Source organism: Oncorhynchus keta, chromosome 35 (genome assembly GCF_023373465.1).
Source record: "Oncorhynchus keta strain PuntledgeMale-10-30-2019 chromosome 35, Oket_V2, whole genome shotgun sequence".
NCBI lineage: Eukaryota > Metazoa > Chordata > Actinopteri > Salmoniformes > Salmonidae > Oncorhynchus > Oncorhynchus keta.
This window is the reverse complement of record NC_068455.1, coordinates 20,460,418-20,488,185: the sequence shown is the minus strand read 5'-3', so window position 1 is coordinate 20,488,185 and position 27,768 is coordinate 20,460,418. Positions and strand designations below refer to the sequence as shown.

Genomic DNA, 27,768 nt, shown 5'->3' with positions numbered 1-27,768 from the left:
CACCATGGTGCTTGCCTATAGAGTGCTGCTGAGGGTAATGTAGACCTTCATAGTAAAACAGTGTGTTTTAATCAATTATTTGGGGACGTTAATATATTTAGTATAGTTTTAGCTAAAATGTGTAACTCTTCAAAACTGTCACTATGAAATTCCCTTGAGATATGGCCGTGTGTGACACTAACCCTATAAAAATGTGTATCATTTTTTAAATGATTGTTTCTTGCTGGTATGAAAGATAAGCAGTGCTTGATTTGGACAGGAGTTAACCATAGCTGAGTACCAGCACCTTACATGTTCTACTGCCTGAGCTCCTGTTCCTTTTACAGAATATTAGCTCAAACGTATTGTGGAACTCCTGCACCTAAATATTAACAGTACTGGAACCATATTTCAGTCCGAAATCAAGCACTGAAGATAAGGTCCTTATGCTTCCACAACCAATGCTTGTTCATGTTCACACCGAGCGTCAGGGCTCTTAATAAACCCCCACCTTACATAAGACGCCTTCGTCCAATGACTTATGTGTAATGTAATGGAACCGAGGGTCACGATCAAGGACTGGAGCCGGCCCTGTATTGCTTACTTAGTCTATATTTCAACATGACTATAATTAAATCCAATTTAATGGCTCCCCTCCCAGATCTTGTAGAAACACAAATATCAGTGGACTATATGCATTCGTTTCTGTTTTTAATTGACATTTTCAGATAGGCTTTTATTCTGAAAAGAATTAGCAGATTCTACCGGAAATCAACGTTGTGACTCTTCCCATTTCCGAATGTTTTGGTTCGGTTTGAAATTTACCCTCCAAAGACGAAGGGCGACGAGGGAAATTTAAAATCATGGAAAACCAAAGAAACTAGATTAAGTCCATATAAATCAAGTAAAAGTAAGATGCACGTTTTCATTCAATGTGTATAGTAGATGACTAGATTTTAGCTATGCACTTCTGTAACAGACTTTATTAATTAGCTAGCTACTCAGCAAGCGAATGTGTTAACATATCATTGGCTTGTATTTTTGGAGAACACTCGAGAACGTCATTGGGCTAGGCGTAGATCTCGTTGCTACTTATATAATACAGATAACGACTAGGAGGAAGACTTTTCTAAAAAAAAATATGCATCTAAGCTGAAACTATTTCTAAATGCGCACGCATACCCATAGCTCTGGTTCACCGCTCTGGCACGTTTCGTCATTGTATTCAGTATACTTTCGTAACTCACCAACGTCCACTAAAAACGACTTGGGCATTTTATCAGCTGATGAGCCATCTTTGGCTGTATGGAACTGAAACCTGCAATTCCGGACATTCCCACATGTGGGCACCCCCCCCCCAAAAAAAGTAATAAATAATCGAGTATCCCATTGGTTCCTTCATGAACCACACCCCTCGAACATCCCTTTTGTTCCTGCATGATCCCCCCATGCTCGTGTGAAACTTCTGGATGTGGGTCAAAAGGGAAATACAAGTATTCTCTTTGAGTTTTTTTGTGCCCCTGCCTGCTGTGTACCGGTGTCCTCCTTAGGACTAGCTTGGTAAGCTAGCACACTGGGTCCTTCGCTCCCGCCAGCTGAGCACTTGCTCTCGTCATCGTTAACAGAACTGCGGGATAACTGCCGGACAGGCGGGGGCGGTAGCTAGCAACGGTTGTCCACCCCTCTTCTCTGGAGTATATCGGCGGTTGGCATCCAACGTTATGGTGCATTACTGGATCTAGGTTACTGGACCTATAAAAGGAGGGGTTGAACGCCCAGAATTGCGGGTTGCAGTTACACCCTTCTCGCTGCATGCTCATCCGACATGTGCATGGACCAGAGCTAACATACCTGGAGAGTGGGTCCTGGCCCACCTGCATAAAGTAAACAATGGAGCCAATGTATTCCCAGACAGTTTCATGCAAATAGCTATGATTGTCTGTAGTGCCCAAGGTATGACATTCCATGCAACAGTAAGGTATTTGAGGTGCGCTCAATTCAGCTTGTAGTTTGCACTTTTGGGACTATTCCACTTGTTCCATTCTACAAGGCAAACTAGCATAAGTTAAGCACAGCTCCAGTATTTGACATGTATCACAGTCTGGTATCTTGAAAGTTTGCTGATACAGCTATGACATTTATTTTTCAGGCAATTTTCACGTGAAGAATCTAGGTCCTCTTACTATTAAAAATGAAGAGGAGGATTCGGAGATCCGAGCAGGAATACTTAGACTGTGAGTAATCAGCATGAAGGCCACTATGTTGTTGTTGTATAACATTTTATCACTTTTTTTCAACACTTTGACTTTGATGACAATGGTGAGAACACACGTAATCAAACCACCCTACCCAAAAGTTAAGGTACTTGTTTATTTACATTGAACTTGAAATGTCTTCTTTCTATTTTAAGGTTGTGCACTTTGTAAATGCAGTGAGAATTGTCCAGACAAATATGGCGAGAAGATCACACTTAAGTCACAGGAACTCACTGTGCACTACTTTTGCCTGGTAAGAGAGAGAGAGAGTGTGTGTGTGTGTTAGAATTACTCATTGTTCATGATGAATTATGGCCTAGCTCAAACCAAAATATCTTGTCATTGCGCAATACTATTACTCAAACAGTAATATTTTTTGTTTTATCATTCAGTTGCTTACTGAAGGGACCTTAAATGTCAGAATGTTTACAAGGTCAGATGAAAGGTGGCAACTTCAATTCCCTGGTTTTCCAGGAATCTTGGTTAGAGGACTCTGGATTTTCTGCTTATTCCCTCCTGATTCCGGTAGTCCTCCAACCGGGATTTCCGGAAAACCAGGGAATTTATTGAAAGTTCCTGGAATTTTCCAATCCTATTCAGAGGTTTTTATATTCCAGCTGATGTCAAGCGGCGTGTATCAGCGTGGAGAGGAAAACGAAGGGATCTATGGCTTCTTGGTGGATGATATTAAACAGGAGGTTCGCAGATCATCCAGACTAGTAAGTCAGTGTGTTCATTCATATTGAGGGCGTATTTATTTATCCTACTTTCATTATAGGCAAGGTACCATTTAGCCCTTGATTATGACTCAACAGTCTACCTCTGAAAATAACATATCGTTTCAAGTTGTAATGTCACATGCGCATGTGCAGTGAAATGCCTTTCTTGCGAGCTCAAAACCCAACAATGCAATAGTCAATAACATTGTAATACAACAAATAACATAAGTTAGATCAAAAACACAAGAACTAGAAAGAAGAATATGAGAAAGTAAGTAAGAATACTATAAATAGGGTCAGTCAGTTCCAGGACCATATCTACAATGTGTAGGGAAACTGGAGTGATAGCTGTAGATCAGGGTTCTGGCGGCCTGCATTTGATTTTATTTGGCCCAAGTTTTCTGAGCAAGACAATTATTATGTTTTAGGCAAATATACACCACCAGTCAAAAGTTTGGACACACCTACTCATTCAAGGGCTTTTCTTTATTTGTACTATTTTCTACATTGTAGAATCATAGTGAAGACATCAAAACTCTGAAATAACAAAGGTAGGGGTGGTATACAGAAGATAACCCGTAAAAGACAGAGTTCATATTATTGCATGAACAGCTCAAATAAGCAAAAATAAATTACAGTCCCATCATTACTTTACGACATGAAGGTCAGTCAATCCGGAAAAAGTCAAGAACTTTGAAAGTTTCTTCAAGTGTAATATTCTCTGTTTCATGGGAACATGGCTCTCTCGGGATATGTTGTCAGAATCGGTTCAGCCACCGGGCTTCTCCATGCATCGCGCCGACAGAGATAAACACCTCTCTGGGAAGAGGAAGGACGGGGGTGTATGCTTTATGATTAACGACTCATGAACTCAAGTCCTGCTCACCCAACCTAGAATTCCTTACAATGAAATGCTGGCCATTTTACCTACCAAGAGAAATCTTGTCAGTTATAGTCACAGCTGTGTATATTCCCCCTCAAGCGAACACCAAGACGGCCCTCAAGGAACTTCACTGGACTCTATGTAAACTGTAAACCATATATCCGGAGGCTGCATTTATTGTAGCTGGAGATTTTAATAAAGCAAATTTGTGAACAAGGCTACCTAAATTCTATCACTATATTGATTGCATGACTCGCAGGGCTAATACTCTCGATCACTATTACTCTAACTTCCGCGATGCATATAAAGCCATCCCTTCGGCAAATCCAACCACGATGTCATCTTGTTCGTTCCGTCTTATAGGCAGAAACTCATACAGGATGTACCAGTGACGAGAACCATTCAACGCTGGTCTGACCAATCGGAAGCCACGCTTCAAGATTGTTTTGATCACGCGGACTGGAATATGTTCCGGGCAGCCTCAGAGAACAACATTGACTTATACGCTGACTCTGTGAGTGTGTTTATTAATAAGTGCATTGGAGATGTTGACTATTAAAACCTACCCAAACCAGAAACTATAGCTGAATGGCGGCATTCGCGCAAACTGAAAGCGCGATCCACCGCATTTAACCATGGAAAGAGGTCTGGAAATATGGCTACATTTAAACGGTGTAGTTATTCCCTCTGCAAGGCAATCAAACAACAGAAATGCCGGTACAGGGACCAGGTGGAGTCGCAATTCAACGGCTCAGACACAAGACGTATGTGGCAGGGTTTACAGGAAATCACGGACGTCAAAAATAGCCACGTCACAGACACCGACATCACGCTTCCAGACAAACTAAATACGTTATTTGCCCACTTTGAGGATAATACAGTGTCACTGTCACGACTTGCTAACAAAGATTGCGGCCCCCCCTCTACTTCTCAGTGGCTGACGTGAGTAAAACATTTAAACTTTTTAACCCTCGCAAGGCTGCTGGCCCGGACAGTATCCCTAGTGCGTCCTCAGAGCATGCGCAGACCAGCTGGCTGGTGTGTTTACGGACATATTCAATCGCTCCCTATCGCAGTCTGCTGTCCCCACATGCTTCAAGATGGCTACCATTGTTCCTGTACCCAAGAAGTCAAAGTTTGCATACTGCCCCAACGGGTTCACAGATGACGCAATCGCCATCACACTGCACAGTGCCCTATCCCATCTGGACAAGAGGAATACCAATGTGAGAATGCTGTTCCTGGGTCTCAACCCCTCCCTGTGCAACTGGGTTCTGGACTGTCTGATGGCCGCCCCCAGGTGATGAAGATGGAAAAAACGTCTCCACTTTGCTGACCCTTCACACTGGGGCCCCACAAGAGTGTGTGCTCAGCCTTCTGTGAAGGCTTTCCACTAGATGTTGGAACATTGCTGCGGGGACTTGCTTCCATTTAGCCACAAGCATTTGTGAGGTATGGCACTGATGTTGGGCGGTTAGGCCTGGCTCACAGACGGTGTTCTAGTTTATCCCAAAGGTGTTTGATGGAGTTGAAGTCAGGGCCCTGTGCAGGCCAGTCAAGTTCTTCCACACCGATCTTGACCAAATCCATTCCTGTATGGACCTGATTTGTGCACTGGGGCAGTGCCATGCTGAAACAGGAAAGGGCCTTCCCCAAACTGTTGCCCCAAAGTTGGAAGCACAGAATCGTCTAGAATGTCATTGGAGTGTATGCTGTGGTGTTACGATTTCCCTTCTCTGGTCTAAAGGGCCTAGCCCGAACCATGAAAAACGTCCCCAGACCATTTTTCCTTCTCCACCAAACTTTACAGTTGGCACTATGCATTCGGGCAGGTAACGTTCTCTTGGCATGTGCGGCTACTTGACCATGGAAACCCATTTCAAAAAGCTACCGACTAACAGTTTTTGTGCTGACTTTGCTTCCAGAGGTAGTTTGGAACTCGGTAGTGAGTGTTGCAACCGAGGACAGACAGTTTTTATGCGCTTCAGCACTCAGCAGTCCCGTTCTGTGTGCTTGTGTGGCCTATGACTTTGCGGTTAAGCTGTTTTTTCTCCTAGACGTTTCAACTTCACAATAACAGCACTTACAGTTGACTGGGGCAGCTCTAGTAGTGCAGAAATTTGACGAACTAACCTTTTGGAAAGGTGGCATCCTGTGACGGTGCCACGTTGAAAGTCACTGAAATCTTCAGTAAGGTCCTTCTACTGTCAATGTTTGTCTATAGAGATTGCATGGCTCTGTGCTCGATTTTATACACCTGCCAGCAACGGGTGTGGTTGAAATAACCGAATCCACTAATTTGAAGACGTGTCCACATACTTTTGTATATACATTGCCTTCGGAAAGTATTCATTCCCCTTGACTTTTTCCACATTTTGTTACCTTACAGACTTTTTCTAAGTTGTTTTCCTCATCAATCTACACACAATACCTGATAATGACAAAGAATAAACAGGTTTTTAGAAATTTTTGCTAATTTATATATATTTTTTTAACTGATATCACATTTGCATAAGTGTTCAGACCCTTTATTCAGAACTTTGTTGAAGCACCTTTGGCAGCGATTACAGCCTTGAGTCTTCTTGGGTATGACGCTACAAGCTTGGTACACCTGCATTTGGGAAGTTTCTCCCATTCTTCTCTGCAGATCTTATCAAGCTCTGTCAGGTTGGATGGGGAGCTTTGCTGCACAGCTATTTCCAGGTCTCTCCAGAGATGTTAGATGGGTTGCAGTCCTGACTCTGGCTGGGCAACTTAAGAACATTTAGAGACTTGTCCCGAAGCCACTCCTTCGTTATCTTGGCTGTGTGTTTAGGGTCGTTGTCCTGTTGGAATGTGAACCTTCGCCCCAGTCTGAGGTTGTGAGTGCTCTGGAGCAGGGTTTCATGTAGGATCTCTCTGTACTTTTCTCTGTTCATCTTTGCCTTGATCCTGACTAGTCTCCCAGTCCCTGCCGCTGGAACACATCCCCACAGCATGCTGCTGCCACCACTATGTTTCACCGTAGGGATGGTGCCAGGTTTCCTCCAGACGTGATGTTTGGCATTGAGGCCAAAGAGTTCAATATAGGTTTCTTCAGACCAGAGAATCTTATTTCTCATGGTCTGAGAGTCTTTAGGTGCCTTTTGGCAAACTCCAAGTGGGCTGTCATGTGCCTTTTACTGAAGAGTGGCTTCCGTCCAACCACTACCACAAAGGCCTGATTGGTGGAATGTTGCAGAGATGGTTGTCCTTCTGGAAGGTTCTCCCATCTCCACAGAGGAACTCTGGAGCTCTGTCAGAGTGCCCATCGGGTTCTTGGTCACCTTCCTGACCAAGGCCCTCAGTTTGGCTGGGCGGCCAGCTCTAGGAGGAGTCTTGGTTGTCCCAAACTTCTTTCTGCAGACATTGTACTCTTCCCCAGATCTGTCTCGACACAATCCTGTCTCTGAGCTCTACGGACTATTCCTTCGACCTCATGGCTTGGTTTTTGAACTGACATGCACTTGTCATCTGTGGGACCTTATATAGACAGGTGTGTGCCTTTCCAAATTATGTCAAATCAATTAAATTTACCACGTGTATCAAGTTGTATAAACATCAAGGATTATCAATGATGCACCTGAGCTCAATTTAGAGTCGCATAGCAAAGGGTCTGAATACTTATGTAAATAAGGTATTTCTGTGGAAAAAGTCAAGGGGTATGAATACTTTCTGAAGGCACTGTATGATGTATGCATAGGGGGGAGGTGACTAGGCATCAGGATACAGTGGCTTGCGAAAGTATTCAACCCCTTGGTATTTTTCCTATTTTGTTGCCTTACAACTTGGAATTAAAATTGATTTTTGGGGGGTTTGTATAATTTGATTTATACAACACGCCTACCACTTTGAAGATGCAAAAAATGTTTTTATTGTGAAACAAACAAGAAATAAGACACACACAAAACAACTTGAGCATGCATAAATACCCCACATAGTCAATACTTTGTAGAGCCACCTTTTGCAGCAATTACAGCTGCAAGTCTCTTGGGGTATGTCTCTATAAGCTTGGCACATCTAGCCACTGGGATTTTTGCCCATTCTTCAAGGCAAAACTGCTCCAGCTCCTTCAAGTTGGATGGGTTCTGCTGGTGTAGAGCAATCTTTACAAGTCACACCACAGATTCTCAATTGGATTGAGGTCTGGGCTTTGACTAAGCCATTCAAAGACATGTAAATGTTTCCCCTTAAACCACTTGAGTGTTGCTTTAGCATTATGCTTAGGGTCATTGTCCTGATGGAATGTGAACCTCTGTCCCAGTCTCAAATCTCTGGAAGACTGAACGGGTTTCCCTCAAGAATTTCCCTGTATTTAGCGCCATCCATCATTGCTTCAGTTCTGACCAGTTTCCCAGTCCCTGCCGATGAAAAGGTGGTGGACCCCTTGCTTAGTGGTGTTGCAGACTCTGGGGCCTTTCAGAACAAGTGTAAATATTCTGAGATCATGTGACAGATCATGTGACACTTAGATTGCACACAGGTGGACTTTATTTAACTAATTATGTGACTTCTGAAGGTAATTGGTTGCACCAGATTTTATTTAGGGGCTTCATAGCAAAGGGGGGAATACATATGCACGTACCACTTCAGTTTTTTAATTTTTTTGAAACAAGCTATTTTTTTCATTTCACTTCACCAATTTGGACCATTTTGTGTGTGTCCATTACATGAAATCCAAATAAAAATCTATTTAAATTGCAGGTTGTAATGCAACAAAATAGGAAAAATCCCAAGGGGGGTGAATACTTTTGCAAGGCACTGTATATGATAAACAAAGTTGCAGCAGCATATTTAATTATTGTATGTTGAGGATATAGTCAGTATAAATGAATGTGCATATTATGAGTTTGTGAGCAAATGATGGAGTGAATCTTTGTGTGTTTTGGGGTGTCAGTGTGCGTGAGTGTGTATGGCCCTTTGAGTGTGCGCAGAGACAGTGATAGAAGCTGTTCAGGAGCCTGTTGGTGTCAGCTGTACGACTTTTTGAGGATTTGAGGGCCCATGCCAAACCTGAGGGGGAAGAGTCGTTGTCATGCCTTCTTCATGACTGTGTGTGTGGACCATTTTAAGTCCTTTGTGATTTGGACAACAAGGAACTTGAAGCTCTTGACCTGCTCCACTGTAGCCCCATCGATGTGGTCCACGATAAGCTCCTTGGTCTTACTGACATTAAGGGAGAGGCTGTTGTTCTCGCACCACACTGACAGGTCACTGGTCTACCACTGTCGTGTTGTCAGCAAGCTTAATGATGGTGTTGGAATCATGTGTGGACACGCAGTTGTTGGTGAACAGGGAGTACAAGAGGGGACTAAGCACACACCCCTGTGGGTGATGAGTTTGGAGGGGACAATGGTGTTGAACGCTGAGGTGTAGTCAATTAACAGCATTTTCAGATAGGTATTCCTCTTATTTAGGTGGGCGAGGGCAGTATGGAGTGCAATTGAGATTGCGTCGTCTGTGGATCTGTTGGGGCGGTATGTAAATTGGAGTGGGTCTAGGGTGTCTGGGATGATGGAGTTGATGTGTGGCATAACCAGCCTCTCAAAGCACTTCATGATTACAGATGTGAGTGCTACAGGGCAGTACTGTAACGTTAGGCTCCTTTAAGAGTACAGGGCTAGGTACCATTCAACCTCTTCAGCTCAGCAGGCACTTTGAGTGATGCTTGTCACCATGGAAATATAGTATAAGACATGCACAATATGTTCTATTTAATTCTGTGCTTTCCATGGCCAACATGGCCTCAGCTGTTTCGGTAGAGGAGAGTTTACGCAGTGGCTTGACAGGTAGAGGAAAGGAGCTTGATCACTCACCGAGCAGAAACTTTTCAACTAAGGCTGATAGGCTCACTCAGCACCAACAGTAGTGCTGTCCATACAAGCTATTTAGTATGATGTATGGTTGTATTAGGGTTACCCTAATCCTAGAGCATTTGTCCACTCCAAGACTAAGCGGCACTTCTATTACAGATGTTTTAGATGTTGCCTTCAATCGTTTCTGATTGCTTGGATTCTTGTTCAAAAACATCATTATCATGTCCTAAATGTACTTTTTTGCTTTCTGTGTACCCTGTGTTTAGAAATGTGCAGTCTGCAAGAAGAATGGTGCTTCAGTTGGGTGCTACGTCAAAAGCTGCCAGAAGAAGGTCCATTTTCCATGTGGCAAACAACACCAATTCATCTTTCAATTCACAGATTTATTTCCGTAAGTGACGATGATTATATATCACCAGTATGTATTAGAGCTGGGACATAATCCGAAAATGATCAACACCGACATTGCCTTCCTCTAACCGAAGCATTTTGCATATGGCGGTAATTTTGCTACAGAACATTATTGTAGATTGTTCTAAAACCATTATTTGGTCAACAGTAATAGCCTGTACATTATGTTGATTTGACTGTCGACAGCTGACTCTCACTCCCTTTCCGCACTGTGCGCTCCTGAGGAGGGAGAGATGCAGAAGCACAAGCATATGATCGTTGCTTAAAATTGAATTGCGGGAGAAATGCAGTTTTCAAAGCAACTACTGTTGTTCTAGTAACAGAGGAGAGACAACTTCCTGTGGCTGTATACTCTATTTCTCAGCTCTTCATATTGAGTTCAGGACGACACCACTTTACAACCAGAGTAGGCCGTAGTATGGTTTTGATACGACCGCGGAGCTGAGCTAGCCATTTGCAGTGAATAGGCCTACATAAATAGCCTAGGAATAGTGCTGGAAAGTACTGATTTACCCTACATGGCTATCTAGCGACAATATCATATTTAGATTTAGCAATCTAGCTGTCTTTGAGTTGCCATTTCCTCAGTTGGTGAATAATATAGTCTATAGGCCAATATACACAGAGATGTCGGCAAATTCTCTGAAGAACCAAACATAAATGTAATAATTCTGGATCCTATTTTGACAAGCTGCATATCAAAATATCAATCATGCATTCCCTGGATATGTTACATGAAATAGCTTACTGTTTGAATAGTAGGCTCCCATCTCAGGTGTCTAACTTGGCACTGAAAAACCCCCATCTAGAGCCCTGCCACTAATGGAAAGTTATTGTTATCTAGTAAAATGGTTAAATGTATTACGATATTACTTTTGATCCATATTGCCCAGCTCTAGTGTGTGTTGTCTAGAGATTCTAAACATAATAGACAGCAGCCATGGCAAACGCAGTAACAGGGGATAATTAGGCTCAGCTCTTGTTTTAGAGATTACAAATATATAATTAATTCAAAAACAGTAAATTCATATTCGCCTTCATCAGAATAAAATTACAGCTGTGCCTATTTTCTCCTTGTGAACTTTATTTTTGTTTTTAATTTAATCTTTAACTAGGCAAGTCAGTTAAGAAAAAAATATGATTTACAATGACGGTCTAACAAAAGGCCCCCTTGCGGCAACGGGTGCAGGGATAAAACATTCAATAAAAATATAGGACAAAACACACATCATGACAAGAGAGACACCACAAAACACTGCATCAAGAGAGACCTAAGACAACAACATAGCATGGCAGCAACACATGACAACACAGCATGGTAGCAACACAACTTGACAACAACATGGTAGCAACACAGCATGGCGGCAGCACAACGTGGTAGCAGCACAAAACATGGTACACACATTATTGGGCACAGACAAAGGGCAAGAAGATAGAGACAACAATACATCATGCGAAGCAGCCACATCTGTCATTAACAGTGTCCATGATTGAGTCTTTGGCTACGCCTCTACTTTTAGTTGGTTGAAGTACTCTTATTTCTTGGAAACATTAACAAGGAGCCATGCTTTATACCATGGTGCGTCTCTGATTGTATTCCCCCAGGTCCTACTGTAAGGATCACAGTCCCACCCAGTCCTTGCCAGTGTCGGCTTGTGTCAGTGAGCCTATGTCCTGCTCAGTGTGTCTGGACCCCATAGAGCCTGTCCTCTCCTACTCCATTCTCAAGTGTCCTGCCTGCCATGGCAGCTGGTTTCACAGAGACTGCGTGCAGGTAGCTACATCCCAGACTAGCAATGGCCATCTTGGGTGAATATGGGAATACATGATTTTTCATACTACATAAAATGTGTTGTAACAGTTCCTTGCAATGTGCTACAATGTGCATAACCCTTATTTCTTCCCTCTATATGGCATTACATTTGCATATATGGGCTTTGTGAAGCATCTATGATGGCCATATAAAGAGTTTATGAAGGCTTGTAAGTGACTACATGCATTCTCTTATTTATTTCCTATGTATCCCTCCAGAACCAGGCTCATAGTGCTGGCATGTTCTTCTTCAGATGCACTCTGTGCAACAACAAGGACATGTTCCAGCAGGAGATGCTCCAGATGGGAGTCCACATACCTGAGAGGTATTATTTACCTTCCAGAACATTCTGCCCTAAACCTTTTTAATTGTCTACTGTACTGTGTGGTCCATGCTCTACTGTATGTATGGTCCAGGCTCTACTGTATGTATGGTCCAGGCTCTACTGTATGCATGGTCCAGGCTCTACTGTATGCGTGGTCCATGCTCTACTGTATGCATGGTCCAGGCTCTACTGTATGCATGGTCCAGGCTCTACTGTATATATGGTCCAGGCTCTACTGTATGCATGGTCCAGGCTCTACTGTATGTATGGTCCAGGCTCTACTGTATGTATGGTCCAGGTTCTACTGTATGTATGGTCCAGGTTCTACTGTATGCATGGTCCAGGCTCTACTGTATATATGGTCCAGGCTCTACTGTATGTATGGTCCAGGTTCTACTGTATGTATGGTCCAGGTTCTACTGTATGCATGGTCCAGGCTCTACTGTATATATGGTCCAGGCTCTACTGTATGTATGGTCCAGGCTCTACTGTATATATGGTCCAGGCTCTACTGTATGTATGGTCCAGGCTCTACTGTATGCATGGTCCAGGCTCTACTGTATGCATGGTCCAGGCTCTACTGTATGTATGGTCCAGGCTCTACTGTATGTATGGTCCAGGCTCTACTGTATGTATGGTCCAGGCTCTACTGCATGTATGGTCCAGGCTCTACTGTATGTGTGGTCCATGCTCTACTGTATGTATGGTCCAGGCTCTACTGTATACATGGCCCAGGCTCTACTGTATGCATGGTCCAGGTTCTACTGTATGTATGGTCCAGGTTCTACTGTATGCATGGTCCAGGCTCTACTGTATGTATGGTCCAGGCTCTAATGTATGTATGGTCCAGGCTCTACTGTATGTATGGTCCAGGCTCTACTGTATGCATGGTCCAGGCTCTACTGTATGTATGGTCCAGGTTCTACTGTATGCATGGTCCAGGTTCTACTGTATGTATGGTCCAGGTTCTACTGTATGCATGGTCCAGGCTCTACTGTATGTATGGTCCAGGCTCTACTGTATGTATGGTCCAGGCTCTACTGTATGTATGGTCCAGGCTCTACTGTATGTATGGTCCAGGCTCTACTGTATGCATGGTCCAGGCTCTACTGTATGTATGGTCCAGGCTCTACTGTATACATGGCCCAGGCTCTACTGTATGCATGGTCCAGGTTCTACTGTATGTATGGTCCAGGTTCTACTGTATACATGGTCCAGGTTCTACTGTATACATGGCCCAGGCTCTACTGTATTGTGTTCATGGTCCAGGCTCTACTGTATGCATGGTCCAGGCTCTACTGTATTGTGTTCATGGTCCAGCCTCTACTGTATACATGGCCCAGGCTCTACTGTATGCATGGTCCAGGCTCTACTGTATTGTGTTCATGGTCCAGACTCTACTGTATGTATGGTCCAGGCTCTACTGTATACATGGCCCAGGCTCTACTGTATGTATGGTCCAGGCTCTACTGTATGTATGGTCCAGGCTCTACTGTATGTATGGTCCAGGCTCTACTGTATTGTGTTTATGGTCCAGGCTCTACTGTATGTATAGTCCAGGCTCTACTGTATGTATAGTCCAGGCTCTACTGTATGTATGGTCCAGGCTCTACTGTATGTATGGTCCAGGCTCTACTGTATGTATGGTCCAGGCTCTACTGTATGTATGGTCCAGACTCTACTGTATGTATAGTCCAGGCTCTACTGTATGTATAGTCCAGGCTCTACTGTATGTATGGTCCAGGCTCTACTGTATGTATGGTCCAGGCTCTTCTGTATGTATGGTCCAGGCTCTACTGTATGTATGGTCCAGGCTCTACTGTATGTATGGTCCAGGCTCTACTGTATGTAGAGTCCAGGCTCTACTGTATGCATGGTCCAGGCTCTACTGTATGTATGGTCCAGGCTCTACTGTATGTATGGTCCGGGCTCTACTGTATGTATGGTCCAGGCTCTACTGTATGTATGGTCCAGGCTCTACTGTATGTATGGTCCAGGCTCTACTGTATGTATGGTCCAGGCTCTACTGTATGTATGGTCCAGGCTCTATTGTATGTATGGTCCAGGCTCTACTGTATGTATGGTCCAGGCTCTACTGTATGCATGGTCCAGGCTCTACTGTATGTATGGTCCAGGCTCTACTGTATGCATGGTCCAGGCTCTACTGTATGTATGGTCCAGGCTCTACTGTATGTATGGTCCAGGCTCTACTGTATGCATGGTCCGGGCTCTACTGTATGTATGGTCCGGGCTCTACTGTATGTATGGTCCAGGCTCTACTGTATGTATGGTCCAGGCTCTACTGTATGTATGGTCCAGGCTCTACTGTATGTGTGGTCCAGGCTCTACTGTATGTGTGGTCCAGGCTCTACTGTATGTATGGTCCAGGCTCTACTGTATGTATGGTCCAGGCTCTACTGTATGTATGGTCCAGGCTCTACTGTATGTATGGTCCAGGCTCTACTGTATGTATGGTCCAGGCTCTACTGTATGTGTGGTCCATGCTCTACTGTATGTATGGCCCAGGCTCTACTGTATACATGGCCCAGGCTCTACTGTATGCATGGTCCAGGCTCTACTGTATTGTGTTCATGGTCCAGGCTCTACTGTATTGTGTTCATGGTCCAGACTCTACTGTATACATGGCCCAGGCTCTACTGTATGCATGGTCCAGGCTCTACTGTATTGTGTTCATGCTCCAGACTCTACTGTATGTATGGTCCAGGCTCTACTGTATACATGGCCCAGGCTCTACTGTATGTATGGTCCAGGCTCTACTGTATGTATGGTCCAGGCTCTACTTTATACATGGCCCAGGCTCTACTGTATGTATAGTCCAGGCTCTACTTTATTGTGTTCATGGTCCAGGCTCTACTGTATGTATGGGCCAGGCTCTATTGTATGTATGGTCCAGGCTCTACTGTATTGTGTTTATGGTCCAGGCTCTACTGTATGTATAGTCCAGGCTCTACTGTATGTATAGTCCAGGCTCTACTGTATGTATGGTCCAGGCTCTACTGTATGTATGGTCCAGGCTCTACTGTATGTATGGTCCAGGCTCTACTGTATGTATGGTCCAGGCTCTACTGTATGCATGGTCCAGGCTCTACTGTATGTATGGTCCAGGCTCTACTGTATGTATGGTCCAGGCTCTACTGTATGCATGGTCCAGGCTCTACTGTATGCATGGTCCAGGCTCTACTGTACTGTATGGTCCAGGCTCTACTGTATGCATGGTCCAGGCTCTACTGTATGTATGGTCCAGGCTCTACTGTATGTATGGTCCAGGCTCTACTGTATGCATGGTCCAGGCTCTACTGTATGCATGGTCCAGGCTCTACTGTATGCATGGTCCAGGCTCTACTGTACGTATGGTCTAGGCTCTACTGTATGTATGGTCCGGGCTCTACTGTATGTATGGTCCAGGCTCTACTGTATGTATGGTCCAGGCTCTACTGTATGTATGGTCCAGACTCTACTGTATGTATGGTCCAGGCTCTACTGTATGTATGGTCCAGGCTCTACTGTATGTGTGGTCCATGCTCTACTGTATGTATGGTCCAGGCTCTACTGTATGCATGGTCCAGGCTCTACTGTATGCATGGTCCAGGCTCTACTGTACTGTATGGTCCGGGCTCTACTGTATGTATGGTCCGGGCTCTACTGTATGTATGGTCCGGGCTCTACTGTATGTATGGTCCGGGCTCTACTGTATGTATGGTCCGGGCTCTACTGTATGTATGGTCCGGGCTCTACTGTATGTATGGTCCAGGCTCTACTGTATGTATGGTCCAGGCTCTACTGTATGTGTGGTCCAGGCTCTACTGTATGTGTGGTCCAGGCTCTACTGTATGTGTGGTCCAGGCTCTACTGTATGTATGGTCCAGGCTCTACTGTATGTATGGTCCAGGCTCTACTGTATGTATGGTCCATGCTCTACTGTATGTATGGTCCAGGCTCTACTGTATGTATGGTCCATGCTCTACTGTATGTATGGTCCAGGCTCTACTGTATGCATGGTCCAGGCTCTACTGTATGCATGGTCCAGGCTCTACTGTATGCATGGTCCAGGCTCTACTGTATGTATGGTCCAGGCTCTACTGTATGTATGGTCCAGGCTCTACTGTATGTATGGTCCAGGCTCTACTGTATGTATGGTCCAGGCTCTACTGTATGTATGGTCCAGGCTCTACTGTATGTATGGTCCAGGCTCTACTGTATGTATGGTCCAGGCTCTACTGTATGCATGGTCCAGGCTCTACTGTATGCATGGTCCAGGCTCTACTGTATGTATGGTCCAGGCTCTACTGTATGTATGGTCCAGGCTCTACTGTATGTATGGTCCAGGCTCTACTGTATGTATGGTCCAGGCTCTACTGTATGCATGGTCCAGGCTCTACTGTATGCATGGTCCAGGCTCTACTGTATGTATGGTCCAGGCTCTACTGTATGTATGGTCCATGCTCTACTGTATGTATGGTCCAGGCTCTACTGTATGTATGGTCCATGCTCTACTGTATGTATGGTCCAGGCTCTACTGTATGTATGGTCCAGGCTCTACTGTATGCATGGTCCAGGCTCTACTGTATGCATGGTCCAGGCTCTACTGTATGCATGGTCCAGGCTCTACTGTATGCATGGTCCAGGCTCTACTGTATGTATGGTCCAGGCTCTACTGTATGTGGTCCAGGCTCTACTGTATGTATGGTCCAGGCTCTACTGTATGTATGGTCCAGGCTCTACTGTATGTATGGTCCAGGCTCTACTGTATGCATGGTCCAGGCTCTACTGTATGCATGGTCCAGGCTCTACTGTATGTATGGTCCAGGCTCTACTGTATGCATGGTCCAGGCTCTACTGTATGCATGGTCCGGCTCTACTGTATGTATGGTCCATGCTCTACTGTATGTATGGTCCAGGCTCTACTGTATGTATGGTCCAGGCTCTACTGTATGTATGGTCCAGGCTCTACTGTATGCATGGTCCAGGCTCTACTGTATGTATGGTCCAGGCTCTACTGTATGTATGGTCCAGGCTCTACTGTATGTATGGTCCAGGCTCTACTGTATGTATGGTCCAGGCTCTACTGTATGTATGGTCCGGGCTCTACTGTATGTATGGTCCGGGCTCTACTGTATACACGGCCCAAGCTCTACTGTTTGTATGGCCCATGCTCTACTGTATGTATGGCCCATGCTCTACTGTATGTATGGCCCATGCTCTACTGTACTGCATTTATGGTCCATTCTCTACAGTACGGTATGTCTTGTCCAGGCTCTACTGTATGTATGGCCCATGCTCTACTGTACTGTATGGTCCATGCTCTACTGTACTGTATGGTCCATGCTCTACTGTACTGTATGGTCCAGGCTCTACTGTATGCATGGTCCAGGCTCTACTGTATGCATGGTCCAGGCTCTACTGTACTGCATTTATGGTCCATGCTCTACTGTACTGTATGGTCCAGGCTCTACTGTACTGCATTTATGGTCCATGCTCTACTGTACTCTATGGTCCAGGCTCTACTGTATGCATGGTCCAGGCTCTACTGTATGTATGGTCCAGGCTCTACTGTATGCATGGTCCAGGCTCTACTGTACTGCATTTATGGTCCAGGCTCTACTGTATGCATGGTCCAGGCTCTACTGTATGCATGGTCCAGGCTCTACTGTATGTATGGTCCAGGCTCTACTGTATGCATGGTCCAGGCTCTACTGTATGCATGGTCCAGGCTCTACTGTATGTATGGTCCATGCTCTACTGTATGTATGGTCCATGCTCTACTGTATGTATGGTCCAGGCTCTACTGTATGTATGGTCCAGGCTCTACTGTATGTATGGTCCAGGCTCTACTGTATGCATGGTCCAGGCTCTACTGTATGCATGGTCCAGGCTCTACTGTATGTATGGTCCAGGCTCTACTGTATGCATGGTCCAGGCTCTACTGTATGCATGGTCCAGGCTCTACTGTATGTATGGTCCATGCTCTACTGTATGTATGGTCCATGCTCTACTGTATGTATGGTCCAGGCTCTACTGTATGTATGGTCCAGGCTCTACTGTATGTATGGTCCAGGCTCTACTGTATGCATGGTCCAGGCTCTACTGTATGTATGGTCCAGGCTCTACTGTATGTATGGTCCAGGCTCTACTGTATGTATGGTCCAGGCTCTACTGTATGTATGGTCCAGGCTCTACTGTATGTATGGTCCGGGCTCTACTGTATGTATGGTCCAGGCTCTACTGTATACACGGCCCAAGCTCTACTGTTTGTATGGCCCATGCTCTACTGTATGTATGGCCCATGCTCTACTGTATGTATGGCCCATGCTCTACTGTACTGCATTTATGGTCCATTCTCTACAGTACGGTATGTCTTGTCCAGGCTCTACTGTATGTATGGCCCATGCTCTACTGTACTGTATGGTCCATGCTCTACTGTACTGTATGGTCCATGCTCTACTGTACTGTATGGTCCAGGCTCTACTGTATGCATGGTCCAGGCTCTACTGTATGCATGGTCCAGGCTCTACTGTACTGCATTTATGGTCCATGCTCTACTGTACTGTATGGTCCAGGCTCTACTGTACTGCATTTATGGTCCATGCTCTACTGTACTCTATGGTCCAGGCTCTACTGTATGTATGGTCCAGGCTCTACTGTATGTATGGTCCAGGCTCTACTGTATGTATGGTCCAGGCTCTACTGTATGTATGGTCCAGGCTCTACTGTATGCATGGTCCAGGCTCTACTGTATGCATGGTCCAGGCTCTACTGTACTGCATTTATGGTCCAGGCTCTACTGTACTGCATTTATGGTCCAGGCTCTACTGTATGCATGGTCCAGGCTCTACTGTATGCATGGTCCAGGCTCTACTGTATGTATGGTCCAGGCTCTACTGTATGCATGGTCCAGGCTCTACTGTATGCATGGTCCAGGCTCTACTGTATGTATGGTCCATGCTCTACTGTATGTATGGTCCAGGCTCTACTGTATGTATGGTCCAGGCTCTACTGTATGTATGGTCCAGGCTCTACTGTATGCATGGTCCAGGCTCTACTGTATGCATGGTCCAGGCTCTACTGTATGTATGGTCCAGGCTCTACTGTATGTATGGTCCAGGCTCTACTGTATGCATGGTCCAGGCTCTACTGTATGTATGGTCCAGGCTCTACTGTATGTATGGTCCAGGCTCTACTGTATGTATGGTCCAGGCTCTACTGTATGTATGGTCCAGGCTCTACTGTATGCATGGTCCAGGCTCTACTGTATGTATGGTCCAGGCTCTACTGTATGCATGGTCCAGGCTCTACTGTATGTATAGTCCAGGCTCTACTGTATGCATGGTCCAGGCTCTACTGTATGCATGGTCCAGGCTCTACTGTATGTATGGTCCAGGCTCTACTGTATGCATGGTCCAGGCTCTACTGTATGCATGGTCCAGGCTCTACTGTATGTATGGTCCAGGCTCTACTGTATGTATGGTCCAGGCTCTACTGTATGTATGGTCCAGGCTCTACTGTATGTATGGTCCAGGCTCTACTGTATACACGGCCCAAGCTCTACTGTTTGTATGGCCCATGCTCTACTGTATGTATGGCCCATGCTCTACTGTATGTATGGCCCATGCTCTACTGTACTGCATTTATGGTCCATTCTCTACAGTACGGTATGTCTTGTCCAGGCTCTACTGTATGTATGGCCCATGCTCTACTGTACTGTATGGTCCATGCTCTACTGTACTGCATTTATGGTCCATGCTCTACTGTACTGTATGGTCCAGGCTCTACTGTATGCATGGTCCAGGCTCTACTGTATGCATGGTCCAGGCTCTACTGTACTGCATTTATGGTCCATGCTCTACTGTACTGTATGGTCCAGGCTCTACTGTACTGCATTTATGGTCCATGCTCTACTGTACTCTATGGTCCAGGCTCTACTGTATGCATGGTCCAGGCTCTACTGTATGTATGGTCCAGGCTCTACTGTATGCATGGTCCAGGCTCTACTGTATGCATGGTCCAGGCTCTACTGTATGCATGGTCCAGGCTCTACTGTATGTATGGTCCAGGCTCTACTGTATGTATGGTCCAGGCTCTACTGTATGTATGGTCCAGGCTCTACTGTATGCATGGTCCAGGCTCTACTGTATGTATGGTCCAGGCTCTACTGTATGCATGGTCCAGGCTCTACTGTATGTATGGTCCAGGCTCTACTGTATGCATGGTCCAGGCTCTACTGTATGCATGGTCCAGGCTCTACTGTATGCATGGTCCAGGCTCTACTGTATGCATGGTCCAGGCTCTACTGTATGTATGGTCCAGGCTCTACTGTATGTATGGTCCAGGCTCTACTGTACTGCATTTATGGTCCATGCTCTACTGTACTCTATGGTCCAGGCTCTACTGTATGCATGGTCCAGGCTCTACTGTATGTATGGTCCAGGCTCTACTGTATGCATGGTCCAGGCTCTACTGTATGCATGGTCCAGGCTCTACTGTATGCATGGTCCAGGCTCTACTGTATGTATGGTCCAGGCTCTACTGTATGTATGGTCCAGGCTCTACTGTATGTATGGTCCAGGCTCTACTGTATGCATGGTCCAGGCTCTACTGTATGTATGGTCCAGGCTCTACTGTATGCATGGTCCAGGCTCTACTGTATGTATGGTCCAGGCTCTACTGTATGCATGGTCCAGGCTCTACTGTATGCATGGTCCAGGCTCTACTGTATGCATGGTCCAGGCTCTACTGTATGCATGGTCCAGGCTCTACTGTATGTATGGTCCAGGCTCTACTGTATGCATGGTCCAGGCTCTACTGTATGTATGGTCCAGGCTCTACTGTATGTATGTTCCAGGCTCTACTGTATGTATGGTCCAGGCTCTACTGTATACACGGCCCAAGCTCTACTGTTTGTATGGCCCATGCTCTACTGTACTGTGTGGTCCAGGCTCTACTGTACTGCATTTATGGTCCATTCTCTACAGTACGGTATGGTCCAGGCTCTACTGTATACACGGCCCAAGCTCTACTGTTTGTATGGCCCATGCTCTACTGTACTGTGTGGTCCAGGCTCTACTGTACTGCATTTATGGTCCATTCTCTACAGTACGGTATGTCTTGTCCAGGCTCTACTGTACTGTATGGTCCATGCTCTACTGTACTGTATGCTCAATGCTCTACTGTACTGTGTGGTCCAGGCTCTACTGTACTGCATTTATGGTCCATGCTCTACTGTACTGTATGGTCCAGGCTCTACTGTACTGTATGGTCCAGGCTCTACTGTACTGTATGTTTGGTCCAGGATCTCTGATTGTGTGTTCTGTGAGACGTGGTTGACAGCAGTCACAGTACACCAGAAGACGAATTTCTGATGTAACAGTTAAAGTACAAATAAAGTACTGTTGCATTAGTGTTGTGGCATTATGAGTTTTAACTAAAGTTTTCTGTATGTGTGCCATAGAGATGCAGCCTGGGAGCTGGAAGAAAATGCCTATGGAGAGTTATTGCAGGTGTACCAGCACTGTGATGCCAAAAAATGTCTCTCCCACAGTGGTCGGACATATTCTTCACGCACTGGGTAAGCTCTAATGTTGTGTGTGTGTGTGTGTGTGTGTGTGTGTGTGTGTGTGTGTGTGTGTGTGTGGCTGAAATGGTTGACGAACCTAAATGTGTTTATCTCTAAAATTAATTTGGGTCTCACTCATATGTCTTTTTGGTTTTCAGATGGTTTCAAATTCTGCGCTGTGCCCTCTGTGGCTCTAGTGGCACCCATCGAAAATGTGGTTCCCTCAAACTTGACGAGACTAACTGGGCTTGTGAGGACTGTGCAGGATCTGTGGATGGGACAGGTAGGTTATTTGCCGTACTGTCTGTTTTGATCTAACTGGGCAGTGAAGTTATGACCAGTTATGATTGGAATGAAGAACTGCTTTTATTGTCTTTATAAAGTCTATTCTCTCTCTGATAATCATTGTTATTTCTTGTTTAGCTTCACTCCCCAGACACACTGACTCTCCACAGCCCGGTGGGCAGAGAAGAAGCAGGACTTCTAAAAGGAGTCTCACACTGACCCCTCGCCAATCACCCATAGTCTGTAAAAGGTACAGTAAATTATTGTTTAGCATTTTTTTCACACAAAAATCCTTGCCGCCTTTCAGCCAGTCTATTGATAGTGACCACACATTGCACCTGAGGGCATGGCTTCAAAACCTGACTGGCACGGCTTCAAGCCCCGACTGCGCCGCTTTCCATTCCAAGACCCCTCTCTCCCCATCTCAATAACTTAACCATTGTATCTATCAATAAAAACTATCAAATACATTTAGAAAAATACTTCTAATTTTTGTACTTGACGTCATAGACCAAGTCCAAATGTTTTCTAGGGGGACTTGTTTTTTGGTCTTACCTTATATGTTGTGCTCAGAACACATTGGAGATAAACATAGATTATTTCATGATTGGCAGGCCATTTTTGTTGGGAGGCTCTGCTGGAGAGATCCTACAGGAGCTTGCCAGTCAGACATCACAGCACCAACCATCCATGCCAGTGTTGGTGAATGGAAACAAGGTCCTGGAGGCTGCCATGGAGCTAGTGAAGAGGAGTGACTTCAACCCGTCCCATGCCCTTGCAGTGAGATTCACAAGCAGCAAGCACAGTTCCAGCCCAGACACCTGCCCTGGCAACACCCGGCACTTCCTCAGGCTCCTGGTGCAGCAGCTCCAGAACACTGTCTTTGAAGGTCCGGATGGTGCCAAGACCCTGACCCTCGATGCACGAGGTAGGTCAATACCACCCCCATACAAAACACTCTCCAGCTTTCAGTCATAAACTGACGCTAGCACCATCACTTGCTTGTTGCTAGAAGTTTTGGGTCATGAACTCACATTCATAGTAACATTTGGGAGTTACAGTTGAAGTCGGAAGTTTACATACACCTTAGCCAAATATATTTAAATTCAGTTTTTCACCATTTCTGACATTTAATCATTGTAAAAATTCCCTGTCTTGGGTCAGTTAGGATCATCACTTTATTTTAAGAATGTGAAATGTCAGAATAATAGTAGAGAGGATGATTTATTTAAGCTTTTATTTATTTCACCACATTCCCAGTGGGTCAGAGGTTTACATACACTCAATTAGTATTTGGTAGCATTGCCTATAAATTGTTTAACTTGGTTCAAACGGTTCGGGTAGCCTTTCACAAGCTTCCCACAATAAGTTGGGTGAATTTTGGCCCATTCCTTCTGACAGAGCTGGTGTAACTGAGTCAGGTTTGTAGGCCTCCTTACTCGCATGCACTTTTTCTGTTCTGCCCACAAATGTTCTATAGGATTAAGGTCAAGGCTTTGTGATGGCCACTCCAATACCTTGACTTTGTTGTCCTAAAGCCATTTTCCCACAACTTTGGAAGTATGCTTGGGGTCATTGTCCATTTGGAAGACCCATTTGCGACCATGCTTTAACTTCCTGACTGATGTCTTGAGATGATGCTTCAATATATCTACATAATTTTCCTACCTCATGATGCCATCTATTTTGTGAAGTGCACCAGTCCCTCCTGCAGCAAAGCACCCCCACAACATGATGGCTGATTTATTTTGATTTTCCCATGATCTCAAGCAAAGAGGCACTGAGTTTGAAGGTAGGCCTTGAAATACATCCACAGGTACACCTCAAATGATGTCAATTAGCCTATCAGAAGCTTCTAAAGCCCTGACATCATTTTCTGGAATTTTCCAAGCTGTTTAAAGGCACAGTCAACTTACTGTATGTAAACTTCTGACCCACTGGAATTGTGATACAGTGAAATAATCTGTCTGTAAACAATTGTTGGAAAAATGACTTGTGTCATGCACAAAGTAGATGTCCTAACTGACTTGCCAAAACTATAGTTTGTTATCAAGACATTTGTGGAGTGGTTGAAAAACGAGTATTAATGACTCCAACCTAGTGTATATAAACTTCCGACTTATTATCAAATACTGGGGATGTGGTTTCGATCTGTTCTCAGCTTCTCTCAGTGCTTGACTTGGACTGAAATAGGTGCCGGTACTCATTTTGGGTTCTGTATATATTTAGGTGCAGGAGCTCCACAATACTTTGGGCTAATATTCTATAAGAGGAACAGGAGCTCAAGTAGTAGAACATTTGTGGTGCTGGTACTCAGCTCTGGGGAGCTCCTGCCCAAGTCAAGTGCTGGCTTCTCTATGTTGTCTCATTTCTATGTCCTGTTTCCTAGCTCTGAGGGAGGACGTCTACTTTGACGTGGGGTGTCTTCTGTCCCTGAGTCTGGTCCACGGGGGACCTCCTCTGGGCTTCTTCTCCAGGGCTCTCTACCTGTGTCTGTTCAACTTCCCTAGGGATACACCTCTCACTGTGGAAGACATGGGCAGCACTGTGTTCACAGACAAAGTCAAGAAGGTACATATTTTAACATGTCTCTTTACTCTCTTAGATGCTGAATAGATTTATTTAGTTGGACCTTCTAATGTTACAAAGGCCTTAAAGGATTGGTTCACAATTTTGAACCAAATCTCTATTTTTTATGGAAATGGCGTATTGTTGAAGGGTCCTGACGCTTTTTTGCGATTTCACTTGTTTTTGAGAAACTGTCCCCACACGCAATATACTTCCTCACTGCTCGTTCTGCAATATGGGGTCTATGGAAAAATATGAACACGGGTTCCAAAAACACCCAAATACTTCCTTTTGGAAAGGTTGTTCTCTGTGTAGACCCGCAGAACAGCCAGTAAGGGGAGAACGCTCGAATCAAACAAAATGGAACATAACTTTGCTAATAAATTCTGAATTACCCAATTTCATGTGTACAACATCTAAAGACCCGTATCACTATAGTGAGAGCTTTGCCGTTGCTAAAAGGACATATTTGGGTGTTTTTGGAGGCTTGTTCACGTTTTTCCGTAACCCCATAATGCAGAACGAGCAATGAGGAAGTCTATTACAAGTCGGGATAGTTCCTCAAAACCAAGTAAAATTGCTAAAAAGTGTCTGGACCCTATAGCATGCCATTTACAACAAAAATAAAGATTTGGTTCAAAAATTGTTAACCAATCCTTTAACTCATACGACATCTCTTTTGGTTCAGATTCAGGAATCCAAGTCCTTGGAGGAATTGAGAGAGGCAATGGAGTCAGCTTCAGAATACCTGGAAGTGGCTGGGTGCACAAGACCAGTTGAGAGCCTTTCGGACAAAGATACACTCGTTAAAGACATTGTAAGCTTCCACCTAATAACAAGAATGCAGTTACCCGTCCAAAGGTTTGTATGTCTATGGGTATTTCCTTTAGAAAAAGGGTGCCTTTTTGACTCTGTTTCACATTCAACATGTTTTATCATTGCTCAAACATATTTTAAACTGTCACTAGTATTCTACTGTAACTATGTTTGAAACATTGTAATCCTGGTTTCTGTTAAATATATTTTGTTTAACTTTGTGTTTGTAGGTTCTGTGAGGGTCTGAAAACCCTTGGTGTGTTTGACCAGGTCCAGATGTTTCCAGGAGCCTTTGTTGGTCTGTTCTGTTCCTCTCATGACAAGCTGACTGCTGACACCATGGCAGCTCTCTTCACTGTTCAGTTTTCAGACCAGGAAGAGACCGCAGGGAAGGAGACCACTGTGGTCACCTTTTGGAGACATTACCTATTGGAGTGTGAAGGTATTTGACCTCTAATGACTCAATGATTGAAATATTTATTTGATAATTTAAGATATACACTACCGTTCAAAAGTTTGGGGTTACTTAGAAATGTCTTCTTTTTTTTTTAAAGAAGAGCACATTTTTTTGTAACATGAAATTGATCAGAAAGAGTGTAGATATTGTTAATGTTGTAAATTACTAATGTAGCTGGAAACAGCACATTTTTTATTTAATATCTACATCGGCGTACAGTGGCCCATTATCAGCAACCATCACTCCTGTGTTCCAATGGCACGTTGTGTTAGCTAATCCAAGTTTATCATTTTAAAAGGCTAATTGATAATTAGAAAACCTTTTGACTGGTGTTTTGCGTGTACAATTTAATGAAACTGCCAGTTGAGGACTTGTGAGGCGTCTGTTTCTCAAACTAGACATTGTAATTTACTTGTCCTCTTGCTCAGTTGTGCACCGGGACCTCCCACTCCTCTTTCTATTCTGGTTAGAGCCTGTTGGCACTGTTCTGTGAAGGGAGTAGTACACAGCGTTGTACGAGGTCTTCAGTTTCTTGCCAATTTCTCGCATGGAATAGCCTTCATTTCTCAGAACAGGAATAGACGGACAAGTTTCAGAAGAAAGGACTTTGTTTCTGACCATTTTGAGCCTGTCATCGAACCCACAAATGCTGATGTTCTGGATACTCATCTAGTCTAAAGGCCAGTTTTATTGCTTCTGTAATCAGTTTTCAGCTGTGTTAACAGAATTGCAAAATGTTTTTCTAATGATCAATTAGCCTTTTAAAATGATAAACTTGGATTAGCTAACACAACGTAACATTGGAACACAGGAGTGATGGTTGCTGATAACGGGCCACTGTACGCCGATGAAGATATTCCATTACAAAATCTGCCGTTTCCAGCTACAATAGTTATTTACAACATTAACAATGTCTACACTGTATTTCTGATCAATTTGATGTCATTTTAATGTACAAAATGTTTTACATTTTCTTTCAACAACAAAGACATTTCTAAGTGACCCCAAATTTTTGAACGGTAGTGTACATATCAAGCCAAGAAGAACAAGCCGTACAGACACTTGAAGGCCGTTCAGACAGTGTACTACTATTACAATGATATTCAGTAAAACTAACACAATCACATGGATGTCCCCACCTGTCTCCATATATCACCCATCATCACCAGTCTCTGTTCTCTGGTTTCAGTTGGCAGATGTGCAACATCGCTAGAGGACGTGCTCATCTTTGCCACCTCAGCTGATGTGGTACCAGCTGTAGGGTTCAGCCCCAGCCCTACCTTATCCTTCCTCCATCCACTGGACCCGGCCGGGGCCTTCCCTGTGAGCCAGCCCAGCTCCAACCACCTCCTGCTGCCGGTGGTACCTTCCTACCAGGCCTTCAAGAAGCACATGGAGTATGCAGTGTGCCAACTCACAGTCTTGCAGATAATTTGATCACAGACACACAGACAGTATTGATCTATATAAGCTCAACTTTAATAGACTGTCAATGAACTTGTAGGACACATTTCATTTGGATTCTGTACTTCAGTTGATATTTACTCACGTCATAGAGTTTAAGGTTTGGGTAGGGTATTTCCACCACGACAGAGCTAATGCGTTTTGTATTATAGGCTTTAGCTGTTGACTTTTAGAAACTATTTTACACTAATTGAATTGTTAGAAAGAGCATTAGTTTTGGTGCTACAATTGTTTGAATGGTATTTTCTTTGTTTGAATGATATGTTTGGTATGAAATATTTGTCTCTTTCTCTTTTGGGATTCTCTTTGACATATTTTATGTTGTACATACTGAAGTGTGTGTCAATATTTTCTGTAAAGTTCTGTTAATTATATGCTACATTTTCTA

The 27,768-nt window shown here is 44.4% G+C and overlaps 1 protein-coding gene across 2 annotated transcripts; it reads left to right on the top strand.

Moving 5' to 3' along the window:
- Positions 1–739: 739 nt before the first annotated feature.
- Positions 740–27,768, top strand: LOC118372360 (G2/M phase-specific E3 ubiquitin-protein ligase-like). 2 transcript variants are annotated; one of them, XM_035758221.2, is made up of 15 exons: positions 740–889; positions 2,129–2,213; positions 2,390–2,487; positions 2,852–2,953; positions 9,937–10,061; positions 11,687–11,855; positions 12,113–12,219; positions 21,686–21,802; positions 21,949–22,073; positions 22,214–22,325; positions 22,690–23,003; positions 24,465–24,646; positions 25,332–25,504; positions 25,690–25,901; positions 27,106–27,768. In XM_035758221.2, the coding sequence occupies exons 2-15, from the start codon at positions 2,171–2,173 to the stop codon at positions 27,351–27,353; spliced, it is 2,127 nt and encodes a 708-aa protein (XP_035614114.1). In that variant the 5' UTR covers positions 740–889; positions 2,129–2,170; the 3' UTR covers positions 27,354–27,768. The 2 variants fall into 2 exon arrangements, with proteins under 2 accessions (XP_035614114.1, XP_035614115.1); XM_035758222.2 differs by lacking the exon at positions 740–889 and adding an exon at positions 1,356–1,932.